Raw genomic sequence first — 16,806 nt, 5'->3', positions numbered from 1 at the left:
TTTGCTAATATAATATATTGCAAAGTTTCTTATAGTCACTTGTGTCATTGATTTATCCAAGTTCTGTTCAAATTGTAGTCTTTCTACATAATGGGAATATGTAGTATAGTTGCCATCTTTGATGCCTTCCACTAGTTCAACAACAGAGTTCTGGTTAGATGTATAACATACTGTAGCTATAGGTATTGTCAGTGTCCTTTTGTATCATTCAGTTCAATGTTGTCTAATTTTTATTTTTTTATTTTCACAGAGGAAGAAGAGGAGCAAGTACCCACAGATGGTGGGACTTCAGCAGAAGCTATGCAAGTTCCTTATGAGGAAGGAGAGATGGAAGAAGATGAAACTATTAATGATGAGAACTATTTAAGTAAAAGACCACTGGATAGTCCAGAGGCGGAAATGCCTTTTTCAAAACGGCAACGGTTAGCCAATAATAAAGGAGATATTTTGGATGGAGCATTGGAACCAAGGGAGCCACTTAGTTCAATAAATACGCAAAAGGTGTCTCCAATGCTTTCACCCACTCATATACAGGACAATTCTGACTTGACTATTTCTTCTTCAGAACCAGTAATGCTTTCTCCTATTCTTAAACCTCAGACTCCCTCTTCAAAACCTTTAGAATCTAAAGCATTAACCTCTAAATCCAAATCGAAAAGTTCACCAGGACAAAAAACAAAATCTCCCAAATCCGCACCTTTGACTACAGTTCTAGGCAGTCCACTGCGGTCACCTAAAAATGCTCTAAAAGAGAAAAAGTCTCCTGGACGTGCCAAAAGTCCTAAGAGCCCCAAAAGCCCCAAAACGTCTGCCCCTGCAACCCAGCCAACTGTTAAGACAGAAACGCCCAGCCGTACACCACTCGCTGCTTTAAGTGAAAAGATTGGAAGAGAGAATATACAAGTAAAGCAAAATCAAACATCACAGGATTCTGAAAAACTAAATGCCGAAAATCCCTCAAAAAAACCATCAGTGACTGACAACACAATTGAAGATTCGATTGATGCGGTTATTGCACGGGCTTGTGCCGAACAAGAACCTGATCCATTTGAGTTTTCCTCAGGCTCGGAATCTGAAGGTGATGTCTTTACTAGTCCAAAAAGACTGACAATAGCAGAACCTAGTACTCCTAAGATTTCAGCAGCAAACAGTAGTCTTGGTAAAATATGTAGCACCCCACTACCTGCTTCAGGAGGTACATCCAGTTCTGATATTTCATGGACAATGGATGACTCAATTAATGAAGTGATTCGAAAGGTCAACCAGGAAACTCCACCCAGTATGTCTATAAGTCAGCCATGTTTTTCTTCTCCCTCTGCATCTCCTCCTACTCCAGAGCCACTTATAAAAACTTTTGAGGACAAGGCTAAACTAGCTTCACCAGTTGAGGGGAAAAAAAAGACAAAGAAAGAACTGAAAACCAAGATGAAGAAAAAGGACAAAGAAAAGCAGAAAGACAAAGATAAGAGCAAGGAAAAAAACAAGGACAAAAACAAGGAAAAGGACAAAGATGGTAACAAGGATTCCAAACTTCAGTGGAAGGATGCGATCAAGGATGAGGATGGTGAGATACCTAAGCTTAAGTCAAAGGACTTGAATGACTCTGAACAAAAATCAAAGCAAAAAGAGACCAGTGGGAAGAAAGAAAAAGAAAAACATAAAGATAAGAAGAAAGAAAAGGGTAAAAAGGAGAAAGAAAAGAAGGAGAAAGGAAAAGATAAAAACAAAGAAGAAAAGCTGAAAAATGCTCAATCAACGCCTCTTGTATTACCATCTAAAGACGTGTCACTGCCAATTCTAAGTACCCCCAATGCGGTTAGGCTGCCATCTTTAATGCCTTCCACGTCTCCACTGGTTCCAGAAAAAGTAACCGAAGATCGAGAGAAAACTAAAGAGAAAGACAAGAAAAAGGAGAAGAAAGAGAAGAAGAAAAAGAAGGACAAGGAGAAAGTGAAGGAGAAAGAAAAGGAGAAAAAAGAAAAGGAAAAGAAGGACAAAGACAAGGAAAAACACAAGCATGACAAAGTAAGGTGTTACCAATGTTATCTCTATTATAGACCATTTTGCAGTCATAAGGTGACCATATGTATTGAATAAAGTTAGCGGTGCCTGCTGACCCATCTAATCTATACAATGATGCCCTGACTCTCCCCTGATGGCAAATGTCGAGGTTAGGAAGAGATGGGCATGTTAAATTGTAACATGCCCAATCCTTTTGCCTTAAAGGGTTATTCTCAACATATTACCTGTTCTCAAGATATGTGATAATTTGCAGATCAGTGTGGGTTAAACCTGTGACTTATCTGCAGACGCGGGCTCTGCAATGACCTGTTATAATGGAGTGGTGGCCGGCAGGGCTGTATTTTGCCTTCATGCTGCCCTAGGCACTTTAAGTGGTCGCGCCCCTTAGTGACAACGTAAAACTGAGTTTTCGCACACGACATCTGTTTAAGGCAGATCTACTTTGTAAAACACTTGAAAACGTATCAATGAGAAACGAAGGGCACTAACCCCCCCCCCCCCATGGGGATCACCACAGGCACATCAAAACATAGCATGAGTATAAAATATTCCCACCACACCGTCCCCACTTATATACTGTGACTGTCACACTGCCCCTAATAAACTACACACTGCCCTCCCTTATAAATTATACCCACCACACCTTCCTTAATTATGAAATATGATCTGCACATTGTCCTCACATCATGCTGCCCCCCTCCTCACAATCTCCCATGCATGCTGCCCCCTCCTCACAATGTCCCATGCATGCTGCCCCCCTCCTCACAATGTCCCATGGATGCTGCCCCCTCCTCACAATGTCCCATGCATGCTGCCCCCTCCTCACAATGTCCCATGCATGCTGCCCCCTCCTCACAATGTCCTATGCATACTGCCCCCTCCTCACAATGTCCCATGCATGCTGCCCCCTCCTGACAGTGTCCCATGCATGCTGCCCCCTCCTCACAGTGTCCCATGCATGCTGCCCCCTCCTCACAGTGTCCCATGCATGCTGCCCCCTCCTGACAGTGTCCCATGCATGCTGCCCCCTCCTGACAGTGTCCCATGCATGCTGCCCCCTCCTCACAATGTCCCATGCATGCTGCCCCCTCTCCTCACAATGTCCCATGCATGCTGCCCCCTCCTCACAATGTCCCATGCATGCTGCCCCCTCCTCACAATGTCCCATGCATGCTGCTGCCCCCTCCTCACAATGTCCCATGCATACTGCCCCCTCCTCACAATGTCCCATGCATGCTGCCCCCTCCTGACAGTGTCCCATGCATGCTGCCCCCTCCTCACAGTGTCCCATGCATGCTGCCCCCTCCTCAGTGTCCCATGCATGCTGCCCCCTCCTCACAGTGTCCACATGCGTGCTGCCCCCTCCTGACAGTGTCCCATGCATGCTGCCCCCTCCTGACAGTGTCCCATGCATGCTGCCCCCTCCTCACAATGTCCCATGCATGCTGCCCCCTCCTCACAATCTCCATGCATGTTGCCCCCTCCTCACAATGTCCCATGCATGCTGCCCCCTCCTCACAATGTCCCATGCATGCTGCCCCCCTCCTCACAATGTCCCATGCATGCTGCCCCCTCCTCACAATGTCCCATGCATGCTGCCCCCTCCTCACAATCTCCCATGCATGCTGCCCCCTCCTCACAATGTCCCATGCATGCTGCCCCCTCCTCACAATGTCCCATGCATGCTGCCCCCTCCTCACAGTGTCCCGTGCATGCTGCCCCTCTCCATGAGCTCCTAATGCTGCCTTCCTCTTTTCCATAATGACACCTCCATGCTGCCCCACTCATCATACTAAGACCACCACACTAGCGCTTATGCTGAGACACACACACACACACACTACCCCACTCTTGATATTGAGCCCACACATGCTGCCCCTTCTCCATAATGAGCTCCCAATGCTGCCCCCCCTCTTATTCTGAGTACTTACACTCCCCCCCCCCCATCGATATTGTCATTTCTCTATCCCTCAACCCTTGTCCTCTGTCTCTAGCATTGGCCTCTCTCTTCCATTCCCCCAGCAGCAGCCTCTCTCCCCCCGCCTCCAGCAGCAGCCTCTCCCTCAGCATCAGCCTCTCTCCCCCCAGCATCAGCCTCTCTCCCCCCAGCCTCCCCCAGCTTCAGCCTCTCTCCCCCTAGCCTCCCTCAGCATCAGCCTCCCTGCTCCCAGCTTACCCCAGCATCAGCCTCTCTCCTCCCATCCTCCCCCAGCATGAGCCTCCTCCAGTATCAGCCTCTCTCCTCCCAGCCTCCCCCAGCATGAGCCTCCTCCAGCATTAGCCTCTCTCCTCCCAGCCTCCCCCAGCATCAGCCTCCCTGCTCCCAGCTTCCCCCAGCATCAGCCTCCCTCCTCCCAGCCTCCCCCAGCATCAGCCTCCCTCCTCCCAGCCTCCCCCAGCATCAGCCTCCCTCCTCCCAGCATCAGTCTCCCTCAGCCTCCCTCCTCCAAGTCTCCCTCAGCATCAACTTCCCTCCTCCAAGCCTCACCCTCCCCCTCCCAGCCTCCCCCAGCATCAGCCTCCCTCAGCATCAGCCTCCCCGAGCATCAGCCTCCCTCCTCCCAGGCTCCCCCAGCATCAGCCTGCTTCCTCCCAGGCTCCCCCAGCATCAGCCTCCTTCCTCCCAGCCTCCCCCAGCATCAGCCTCCCTCAGCATCAGCCTCCCTCAGCATCAGCCTCCCTCCTCCAAGCCTCACCCTCCCCCTCCCAGCATCAGCCTCTCTCCTCCCAGCCTCCCCCAGCCTCAGCCTCCCTCCTCCCAGCCTCCCCCAGCATCAGCCTCCCTCCTCCCAACCTCCCTCAGCATCAGCCTCCCTCCTCCCAACCTCCCCCAGCATCAGCCTCCCTCCTCCCAGCCTCCCCCAGCATCAGCCTCCCTCCTCCTAGCCTCCCCCAGCATTAGCCTCCCTCCTCCCAGCCTCCCCCAGCATCAGCCTCCCTCCTCCCTCAGCCTCCCTCCTCCAAGTCTCCCTCAGCATCAGCTTCCCTCCTCCAACCCTCCCCCTCCCCCAGCATCAGCCTCCCTCAGCATCAGCCTCCCCCAGAATCAGCCTCTCTCCTCCCAGCCTCCCCCAGCATCTGCCTCTCTCCTCCCAGCCTCAGCCTCTCCCTCTCCCCCCCAGCCTCTCCCCAGCCTCCCCCCCAGCCTCAGCCTCTCTCTCCCCCCAGCCTCCCTCTCCCCCCAGCCTCCCCCAGCATCAGCCATCAGCCTCTCTCCTCTCAGCCTCTCTCTCCCCCCAGCCTCAGCCTCTCTCCCCCCAGCCTCTCTCTCCCCCCAGCCTTAGCCTCTCTCTCCCCCCAGCCTCCCCCCCAGCCTCAGCCTCTCTCTCCCCAGCCTCAGCCTCTCTCTCCCCCCAGCCTCAGCGTCTCTCTCCCCCCAGCCTCTCTCTCCCCCAGCCTCAGCCTCTCTCCCCCCAGTCTCAGCGTCTCTCTCCCCCCAGCCTCCCTCTCCCCCAGCCTCAGCCTCTCTCCCCCCAGCCTCAGCCTCTCTTCCCAGCCTCCCCCCAGCCTCAGCCTCTCTCTTCCCAGCCTCCCCCCAGCCTAAGCCTCTCTCTCTTCCCAGCCTCAGCCTCTCTCTCTCTCTTCCCAGCCTCCCCCCAGCCTCAGCCTCTCTCTTCCCAGCCTCTCTCTCTTCCCAGCCTCCCCCAGCCTCAGCCTCTTTCTCTTCCCAGCCTCTCTCTCTTCCCAGCCTCCCCCAGCCTCAGCCTCTCTCCCCCCAGCCTCCCCTTGCATGATTATAGTGGACAAAAAGAAACATCGCAACGATCATCAACTAACCTGTAAGGAGCCCATACATTCTAGGCTCTCCCCTCCCCCATCACATACAGTTAGCACAGGCATTTCTGAGTATGCAGTGCGCCCCTCCCCCCCATCACATACAATTAGCAGTAAGCACAGGCATTTCTGAGTATGCAGTGCGCCCCTCCCCCATGACATACAATTAGCAGTTAGCACAGGCATTTCTGAGTATGCATGCAGACTGCATGCATACTCAGAAATGCCTGTGCTAACTGCTAATTGTATGTGATGGGGGGAGGGGCGCACTGCATACTCAGAAATGCCTGTGCTAACTATATGTGATGGGGGAGGGGTGCACTGCATCATGCAGTGCACCCCTCCCCCATCACATATAGTTAGCACAGGCATTTCTGAGTATGCAGTGCGCCCCTCCCCCCATCACATCACATACAATTAGCAGTAAGCACAGGCATTTCTGAGTATGCAGTGCACCCTTCCCCCCATCACATACAGATAGCACAGGCATTTCTGAGTATGCAGTGCGCCCCTCCCCCCCATCACATACAGTTAGCAGTAAAGCCCCCCTTCACATATAGACAGCTTATTACCTGCTCCCACCCCCCCCCCCCCCACCCCCCCCCCCCCCCCCTCCCCCCCCCCCCCCCCCCCCCCCCCCCCCCCCCCCCCCCCCCGGTGATTATCCTCCAGACGTCACACTGGTGCCTGCTGTGAGCTCTGCACAGGTTTGGATGCCCCAGCTCTTGGCAAGAAGCTGATTGGAGCGCGCGTGTTGTGACCCCGGAAATGCAGCTGTCGGCAGTTCCGGGTTCAATCAGCTCCCTGTGCCCGTTGCCTGCAGTGTATTTGTATCCGCTTTAAAGACGCGGATACATACAAATCAATAGAGGGGCGCCCGTGCGCCCAACACCCCCCCCCCCCTTCCCGCCGCGAAAAGACTGCGAATTTAGTGGGATAGGTAAAAAAAAAATTAAATTTTTTTTTTTTTGCTGCTAGAAGGCGCCGCCCCCCCGCATAGCGCCGCCCCAGGCACCGGACCACAGGTGCCTAGTGGTAAATACGGCCCTGGTGGCCGGGCTTGCATCCCATCACTACATTTGTTCTCTGAGACTACTTTAGTTGGCCGAACACAGTGCTTTAGTTCTAGCATTCCCATAGAAAGTGGAGAAGTGGCATGCATATATGGCCACCACTTCTTTCCAGCATGCATTGCATAACCCCTCTTTTTATGAATGGTGTGTGTCCCATCAGTTGGGCTCCTCACCGATTTGCATCAAGTGGAATGTTTCAAATAACCCTTTTAAAGGGAGTCTTTCAGCACAGAATGACTGTTCAAACCAAGTATAGGTTCTCGGGGCATCGTGGCATTGCCAAAAATTTAAGTGCACTTTCCCCCCCACCTGCCTGTTTTTAGTCTCACTGCCCTTCTCTGGCTCTATAAAAACGAAGGTCCATCAAAGAAGAGGCAGAGGCTGGAGATGGAGGGAAAATAAGCAGGCGGGAAGGTGCACTTAAATGCTTGGCCACGCCATGATGCACCTAGCGTCTAGACTATTTAACCAGTCATTCTGTGCTGACAGGTTTTCTCCTTTAAAGGGAACCTGTCAGGTGCCAGGAGCAGTTCTGGGTGTATATTGCTAATCCCTGCCTAATTGTCCCAGCCATTAGTAGCATAGATAAAGGGATCTTTAGAAAAAGTATTTCTAAAGATCCCATATGATATGCTGATGAAGTCAGCGACTAGTCGCAAGGGTGTTAGTTCCCTTGGCTAGTCGACCCCCTTAGCATATAAGCACACCCTTGTGGGCATATTAACATGCTAATTAATGCGCAGCATTAGAGGATGGTCGTGCTCCCCTCTCTGCTGCCATCATGTCCGATGCTGGACTTTGGCTCAATGCGCATGATTTCGGACTTTTGATCATTCACACTACACGAGTTTGAAGCCGAGACGCGTGCTTCTGACTTCATAGTGCACATGACTGAAAGTCTGGGATCATGCACAATGACATGAAATTCAGGAGTCGGACGTGATGGCAGCAGAGAGGTGAGCGCGACCATCCTCTAAAACTGCGCATTCATTAGCATGTTAGCATGCCCACAGGGGGCCGACTAGCCAATGGAACTAATGCCATTGTGACTCATTAGCATATAATAAAGTATTTTTAGAAATACTTTTTCTGAAGATCTCTTTTATCTATGCTAGTGTATACAGGGACGGTTAGTCAGGGATTAGCAATATGCACCCAGAACTGCTGGTGGATCTGGTTGCACATTGCACCTAACAGGTTCCCCTTAGAGGGACTCTCTAACTGTATAGGTTTCTGGCTGCGGCTAACTTCCCTCATGGCGAACGCATGCTCGCTTGACCCTGGATCCTGATGAATAGTTGTCTGGCCTGCTTCAGGGTCACTGGCCAGACGACGCAGCCATTTATAAATCACTCTGAAGTAGTGAACTTTACTATTTCCAGGCCCCAAATAGAAAACGTATTGTTCTTTATGTGTGACTTGGCTCCTTAAAGGCACCGTCACACATAACAAGATCGCTAGCGAGATCGCAGCTGAGTCACGGTTTCTATGACACAGTAGCGATCCCGTTAGCGACCTCGTTATGTGTGACACCTACCAGCGATCAGGCCCCTGCTGTGAGATCTCTAGTCCTTGCAGAATGGCCCAGGCCATTTTCTTCAAAGGCGATGTCCTGCTGGGCAGGGCACATCGCTGTGTTTACACTGTGTGACAGGGTCACAGTGACTGCTGAGATCGTTATACAGGTCGCTACTGCGACCTCTATTGTTCCTGCATCGCTGGTAAGATCTGACTGTGTGACATCTCACCAGCGACTTACCAGCGATCCCTATCAGGTCGCATCGTTTTCGGGGTCGCTGGTAAGTTGTTGTGTGTGACTGGGCCTTAAGATTAAAGTGAACCAGACAAATGAAGAAATGCTGTAATCCCAGATTAAATTGCCAGGGCTGGTCATTAGCCATCAGGAAGCCCCAGCAAAGATAAAGTGTAAAGCCTCCAGCACAAAGAATTGCCGGAATAAATGGACTTGTCCGGCCAAGTGCTGCTTCCATCCACCAGACTCCGGCAAGTTCGGATGTTACGCTGCTTCCCCTTAACATGACTGTCTCATTCCCTGGCGTTTTTGTGCTCTGCTGGGGTTTCGGAGCAATATGGAGTTAAAGCTTTATCAGTTGGTGCCCCGAGGTATGTGGCAAAGCGGCTAAATCCTTAAAGATTAGCAAAAAATGCAGCACATGGCCGTAAAGGGTTTATAAGACTACCATTATTAGTTCAGGTGAAAGGAGAGTTGCTTATACATTAAACTGGACAAATCCACTAACAATGTATTTTCAGGCTCTTACAAAGGGATGTCTTATTGCAATACATTTGCTTTTATGGCGATTTGGGAAGCTTAAAAGTGAAACCGCTCCTGGCCCCACTTTTATGCTTTCCCTAAAGGCCGCTTGTCCTTTTAACTCCTAATGTGCAGTTTTTACTTCTTTTAAAACAAAGAAAAAAAAACCTAAATAAGCCCTGGCATAGAAGTGCAGAATGTGATGAATTAAATGACAGTCAGGCCAAGCAGTGATTGAATCTTAATGAAAATGGAGATAACACATTAACACAGCAGCCGCGCTAATGAAAATGTAAATGAGATTTGTGTTTTGTGTAAATGATTACGGTACATTGTCTTCTTTTTTTTTTTTTTTAATATCCCATCTCCTAGCAGAGGGCCAGACTGCGCCCTGCTGAGCCGATCTCACACTAGGGGTGCACTCAGCCAGTGTGATCCTCGGGGATGCACTCACTAGCCAATAATACGAGCCCCTCTATATGTCGGGTACCATGCAATCTAATGCCAGGCAGGATACCTCCAGGACTGCTGTGTGTAGTAATGATGCTTACTTCTATAGGTGCACTAGCTGCTTACCGAAAACTATTCCGGAGGTTTGGGCCAAGCTGGGTTTTCACTGCACATCTGTAACCATTAAACGACCACAAGTCGGCTACATGTAAAGCCATTTGCTTATTTAAGGGGATTATGTTGCCAGGTTTTTGCTCGCTATGTGAAAGAAGCATGATGTAGGGGCAGAGATCCTGATTCCAGCTGTGTCACTTAAGGGGCATTTAGATTCCAAGGTAATCTTGAATGAGAGTTGTTAAAGTTTGTTTCACAATTAGGCGGCTTTCACACTACGTTTTTTTAACATTCGTCATGAGCGGTTTTTTAACTCAAAAACGGATCGAGTGCAAATGAGTTTTCGTTTCAATGCATTTGCAATGGACTTGTGTCAACATGCGTTAACATGCGTTTGCTTGCGTTATCGTGAGGATCCAGCGACTTAGTTTTTTAACTTTTTTCAAAAACGCTACTTGTAGCGTTTTTGAGCTGCGTCCAAATACTGTTTTTCACTGGATCCTGACTATATACTGCACGCAAAAGCATGTGAACGCTGGCATGCTGATAGACAGGATCCTGCTTGCTCTACTGAGCATGCCCAGAAACCAGCCTGGCGTGATCAGTCTCTCTCTCCCCCTCCCTCTCTCTCTCTTCCCCCCCTCTCTCTCCCCCGCCTGAGAGTGGCAGAACCTCATAACCAAGGTAAATATCGGGTAACCAAGCAAAGCGCTTCGCTTAGTTACCCGATGTTTACCTTAGTTACGTGTGCAGGGAGCAGGCAGCCCAGCTCCTAGCATCTGCAGAAGCTCGTAACCAAGGAAAATATCGGGTATCCAAGCAAAGCACTTTGCTTAGTTACCCGATGTTTACCTTGGTTACCAGCGTCCGCAGCTGTCAGATGCCAGCTCCCAGTCTATCACGTTCAGTTCCTCTCACTCCTGATCACATGACTTCAATGCCCGCCCATAAACTTCAAGTGACAGGATCCTGCAAAATAACACATGCGTTTGCATGCGTTTTTCTTTGTAAAAACAGGATCCACTTTTACAGCAAAAAAACGTTCATGACGCATGTTAAAAAAACGTAGTGTGAAAGCAGCCTTATCTTGCTGTGTAAACAGGCTGACGAAACGAGCAAAATATACATTCATTGTGTAAAATATGTTGTGCAGCACAAAGGATCATCGTTCTCATGGTGCATCGTACTGTGTAAACAGGACTGGCGGTGCCGAGGACCTTGGCAGCCTATGCACACTGAGTGATCTAGTATAGGTTGCTCAGTGCACATCCTTTTCTTTGGTTTCCCTGTGTACACAAGCATCTAAATGATTGTTAATCGGTAAGGCCGGTTTCTCACTTGCATTCAGCACAATCCGCCGCTATGGAGATCCATTAACGCACTGCGCTATTTTCCATAGACTTGTATTGACGACACACTGTAACGCAAGTGTCTGCGTTGCATCCGCTGGACGACGCAGTGTCGTTAATTTGACGCAGCGTCGGGCGGAGGGAACGCTACATGTAGCGTTTTTTGTGTCGTTAAAATATCGCACCTTGACGGATTCCGTTAGTATCCACCAAGGTGTGTAATGATTGTCTATGGCGGCGGATACTGCCGCAATGTGCCAAGTGGCGGAATCCGCTGACTGTTCCCGTTACGTTCTGCTGAGCATGCTCAGCATGTCCAGCAGAAGGATCTAAAATCGTTTAAAATCACTCCTGGTCTCTCTCCCCCCTCTCTCATACTCACCGATCACTGGCGCGGTGCTACACGGCTGTCACAAAGCTCTGGTGGCTTTTCCTCTTTTGAAAATGCCGGCCGCTCATTAATCCATCTCGTATTCACTGCTTTTCCCACCCACCGGCGCCCATGATTGGTTGCAGTCAGACCCGCCCCCAAGCTGAGTGACAGCTGTCTCACTGCAACCAATCAGACGCTGGTGGGCGGGTCTGTATCGTGCAGTAAAATAAATAAATTTAAAAAATCGATGTGCGGTCCCCCCCAATTTTGATACCAGCCAAGATAAAGCCACACGGCTGAAGGCTGGTATTCTCAGGATGGGGAGCCCCACGTTATAATATCCCCCAGCCTAACAATATCAGCCAGCAGCTGCCCGAAATTGTCGCATCGATTAGATGGGACAGTCCCGGGACTCTACCCGGCTCATCCCAAATTGCCCTGGTGCAATGGCAATCGGGGTAATAAGGAGTTAAATGGCAGCTTATAGCTGCCACTAAGTCCTAGGTTAATCATGGCAGGCGTCTCCCCGAGATACCTTTCATGGTTAACCTGCAGGTGAAAGTAAATAAACACAAACACCCGAAAAAATCCTTTGTTTGGAATAAAAGACAAAATAACACCCTCTTTCCCCACTTTATTAATCCCCAAATACCCCTCCAGGTCCGTTGTAATCCACACGAGGTCCCGCAACGCTTTCAGCTCTTCTACATGAAGCTGACAGGAGCGGCCACAGACCACGACCGCTCTCTGTCAGCTCAACGCAGCAACTGAAGTGAGCCGCGCGATCAGCTGTGCCCTCATTCAGGTGACCCGCGGACACAGCTCTAGGGTGGAGGACTGCAGCTGTGGCCGCGGGTCACCTGAGTGACGGCACAGATGATCGCGCGGCTCACTGCAGTCACTCAGGGGATTTGCGTGTGTCTCTCCCCTCTCCCCCTCCCTCCCCTCCCTCCCCTCCCTCCCCTCCCTCCCCTCCCTCCCGTCCCTCCCCTCCCTACCCTCCCTCCCCTCTCTCCCCTCTCTCCCTTCCCTCCCCTCTCTCCCCTCTCTGCCCTCCCTCCCCTCTCTCCCCTCCCTCTCCCCTCTCTCTCCCCTCCCTCTCTCCCCTCCCTCTCTCCCCTCCCTCTCTCCCCTCTCTCTCCCCTCTCTCTCCCCTCTCTCTCCCCTCTCTCTCCCCTCTCTGTCCCCTCTCTCTCCCCTCTCTGTCCCCTCTCTCTCCCCTCTCTGTCCCCTCTCTCTCCCCTCTCTCTCCCCTCTCTCTCCCCTCTCTCTCCCCTCTCTCTCCCCTCTCTCCCCCCTCCCTCCCCTCCCTCCCCTCCCTCCCCTCTCTCCCTTCCCTCCCCTCTCTGCCCTCTCTCCCCTCCCTCCCCTCCCTCCCCTCTCTCCCCTCCCTCTCCCCTCCCTCTCCCCTCCCTCTCTCCCCTCCCTCTCTCCCCTCCCTCTCCCCTCTCTCTCCCTCTCTCCCCTCTCTCTCCCCTCTCTCTCCCCTCTCTCTCCCCTCTCTCTCCCCTCTCTCTCCCCTCTCTCTCCCCTCTCTCTCCCCTCTCTCTCCCCTCCCTCTCCCCTCCCTCTCCCCTCTCCCCTCTCTCTCCCCTCTCCCCTCTCCCTCCCCTCTCTCTCCCCTCTCTCTCCCCTCTCTCTCCCCTCTCTCTCTCCTCCCTCCCCTCTCTCTCCCCTCTCTCCCCTCTCTCCCCTCTCCCCTCTCTCTCCCCTCTCCCCTCTCCCTCCCCTCTCTCTCCCCTCTCTCTCCCCTCTCTCTCCCCTCTCTCCCCTCTCTCTCCCCTCTCTCTCCCCTCTCTCTCCCCTCTCTCTCCCCTCTCTCTCCCCTCTCTCTCCCTCTCTCTCCCCTCTCTCTCCCCTCTCTCTCTCCTCCCTCCCCTCTCTCTCCCCTCTCTCCCCTCTCTCCCCTCTCCCCTCTCTCTCCCCTCTCCCCTCTCCCTCCCCTCTCTCTCCCCTCTCTCTCCCCTCTCTCTCCCCTCTCTCTCCCCTCTCTCTCTCCTCCCTCCCCTCTCTCTCCCCTCTCTCCCCTCTCTCCCCTCTCTCCCCTCTCTCCCCTCTCTCCCCTCCCTCCCCTCTCTCCCCTCTCTCCCCTCTCTCCCCTCTCTCCCCTCCCTCCCCTCTCTCTCCTCTCTCTCCCCTCCCTCCCCTCTCTCCCCGTGACGTGGTCCATTGGCCGCTTGTCACATCATTTGCACAAACATGCTGATGTCCAACGTGGCATAATAAAGCTGCAGATCTATATAAAAAAAATATAAAACTACAAAAGACACTTACAGAATTGCATGTGCATCTGCAGCTGATTAATCTCTGGCAGATCATGCCTAGTTTCAGCTAATGACATGAAAGCTTTTAAGATTACAGTTTACTTTAATACCAGACAGGAGTCCACCAAAAACCATCATGAATGACCATGTATCATTTACAATCATTAAAATGAATGAATAATCTGCCATTTGTGTTCTCTGCCATGTGTGTGGCCAGCTATGATCACTATGGGATAGATGGGCTTCTTAGCAGAGCTCCGATGTGCTATGGATTTTCCTCCTTGGTTATTCTAATCCCTGTGTTCCTGCAGCATACATTTGCTTGTGTTGCAGATTTAGTCTCGTAGAGTATGTCCATGTATGTTCTGGATGTTCACTGCCGATTTCACCATTTTTTGTGCAATACATTAAATCTATAGCAAAACCCTTGTGATTTAGTTTGGCATTTGCCAATGTATGATTACTACGGACTGGCTGTTTTTGTATTTACTAACTTTGTCTTCTAACTTCTAAATGTAACTTTGTTTTAGCAGGTCAAAGTGGAATTATCTATTCCTGCCCCTTCACCTGTGATTCCCCGACTGACGCTGAGGGTTGGTGCTGGCCAAGATACTATGTAAGTAATGAAGGGTGACAATGGGACAGCTTGTGTTATTTCCAGTGTTTCCTCCCCAAACCATATGTGATGACCATTATAGTGTAAAATATTATAAAGAGAAAATCATCAGAAAAAGGTCTGTTAAATCATTTTTTTTTAGCTAAATTAACTTTTACAAATTTTCAAAAATCTTCCCCCCCCCTATATCTCCAGCGTTTATTAAAAATAAAAACTAGAATCTTTGGAAATCTTCCAATTTTCACATTGGCCACTGCTGCGTTTAGACTTTTCCTATTGTTTCAAGACATTCACATGTACATTAGCCACAATAGTCTGACTCTGACACTATCTTTTGTATTGAAACATCTAATGAGGTCATTGTGAAAGGGGGAGGGTCACCTGTAATACCAGGGATTGTGATTGATGTCATTACAGTCTTTCCTCAGATAAGGAGCTTTCCAGCAGTTTCCTTTAAGCCCCCGTCACACATAGTGAGATCACTGAAACGTCACAGGTTTTGTAACGTATCAGCGACCTCGCCAGCAATATCGCTGTGTGTGACAAGCAGCAGCGAGCGGGCCGCTGCTGCGAGGTCGCTGATCGCGACAAAACGATCAGGACCATTTTTTGCTCATTGGTCTCTCAGTGTGCAGCACGCATCGGCGTGTTTGACGGCGGCAGACCAACGAGCGCCGCTTCTGAGTGTGCAGGGAGCCGTCGTTACACGGGTCGCTGATGGCTGGTCGCTGTGGAGATCTGCCTGATTGACAGCTCAACAGCAACCATGTGGCAACATTCCAGCGATCCCTGCCAGGTCGGATTGCTGGTACGTCGCTATGCGTAACGAGACCCTAAAGGGGGCTTTACACGCAACGACATTGCTAACGTTGGGGGTCACGGAATTCGTGACGCACATCTGGCCTCGTTAGCGACGTCGTTGCGTGTGACACATACGAGCGACCGCTAACAATGTAAAATACTCACCAAATCGTTGATTGTTGAATCGTCGTCCATTTCCCAAATGTCGTTGCTGCTTTTGGACGCAGGTTGTTCGTTTGTTCCTGAGGCAGCACACAACGCTACGTTTGACACCCCAGGAACAACGAACAACACCTTACCTGCGTCCTCTGGCAACGAGGTGGGCGTGTCTTTCATGCGGCTGCTCTCCGCCCCCCCGCTTCTATTGGACGCCTGCCGTGTGACGTCGCACAAACCGCCCCCTTAGAAAAGAGGCTGTTCGCCAGCCACAGCGACGTCACTGGGAAGGTAAGTCCGTGTGACTGGTCCTAGCGATTTTGTACGTCACGGGCAGCGATTTGCCTGTGACGCACAAACGATGGGGGCGGGTGCGATCGGCAGCGTCATCGCTAGCGATGTTGCTGTGTCTAAAGTGGCCTTTACTGAAAGGAAGTTGTAGTCTAAGGCTATGTGCGCACGCTGCAATTTTTTGTGACCACAAAAATGCAGCGTTTTTGGCCCAAACAAAACGCACAAAAAGGCACCCGTCGCAAAAACGCATGGTGCGCACATAGTCTAAAATAGCCCATTGGCTACTGTGAAAATTGGAATAATAACACTTATGATTCTTAATAAAAATTGTGATCTAGAAAACTGCCACATTTTCTCACACCTGCCTAAAATTTTTTTAGTTTTGTTGTTTTTTTTTGCAGAGTAAGGCCGGTTTCACACATCCGGCTTTTTGCCGGTTTGCCGGATCCGGCGCTCTCCCATACAGTGACTACAGTACAGTGACAGCGCAACAAGCGCCGGTCACGTGCTGTCATGTGACCGGCGCATGTGACCCGGAAGTTACAGCGCTGTCACTGTACTGTATTGTCTGTACGGGAGAGCGCCAGATCCGGCAAACCGGCGAAAAGCCGGATGTGTGAAACCGGCCTAAGAATTCTTTTAAAAACTATCAAAATGCATAGTTGTCCTTGTGGATGAAATAGAGAGTAAAGTGTCAGTCTTTGCTGATGATACCAAACTATGTAGGATATTAAAAACTGACCTTAATAGTACAATATTACAAAATGATCTAGATAAGATGTCGGTATGAGCAGATACTTTACAAATGAGATTTAATGTCGATAAATGTAGATTAATGCACTTAGGACGGAGTAATCCTATTGCTGCATTTATATTAAATGGAAGTAAACTCGGGACTACAGAACAGGAGAAGGACTTGGGTATTCTCATTACAAATAAGCTGAGCAGCAGTACTCAATGTCAGGCAGCAGCTGCTAAAGCAAACAAGATTTTAGGGTGTATAAAAAGAGAGGTTACATCCCGTGATCCCAACGTATTGTTACCCCTCTATAAATCACTTGTAAGGCCACATCTGGAATATGAGATCCAGTTTTGGGCTCCACATTAAAAATGATATTTAGAAGTTAGTCACTTCAAAGGCTGGTAACTAGATTATTGCAAGGAATGGAAGGCCTCCCATACAATGAAAGGTTGAAAAAGTTGGATTTGTTTAGCATAGAAAAAAGACGTCTCAGAGGAGATCTC

At 50.5% G+C, this 16,806-nt stretch overlaps 1 protein-coding gene across 2 annotated transcripts in view; it reads left to right on the top strand.

Annotated features, from left to right (window-relative positions):
- Positions 1-16,806, top strand: part of TAF3 (TATA-box binding protein associated factor 3) — a 191,719-nt gene that overhangs the window by 152,618 nt on the left and 22,295 nt on the right. The window contains exons 3-4 of one of the 2 annotated variants that reach the window (XM_075345315.1): positions 251-2,025; positions 14,228-14,310. In XM_075345315.1, coding sequence (XP_075201430.1) covers positions 251-2,025; positions 14,228-14,310 — 1,858 coding nt within the window. Of the gene's footprint in view, positions 1-250; positions 2,026-14,224; positions 14,311-16,806 lie in introns of both variants that reach the window. The other variant, XM_075345314.1, reaches the window with a different exon arrangement.

Source organism: Anomaloglossus baeobatrachus, chromosome 4 (genome assembly GCF_048569485.1).
Source record: "Anomaloglossus baeobatrachus isolate aAnoBae1 chromosome 4, aAnoBae1.hap1, whole genome shotgun sequence".
NCBI lineage: Eukaryota > Metazoa > Chordata > Amphibia > Anura > Aromobatidae > Anomaloglossus > Anomaloglossus baeobatrachus.
Note: the sequence above shows the minus strand (reverse complement) of the source record. Positions and strands in the feature narration are given on the sequence as shown.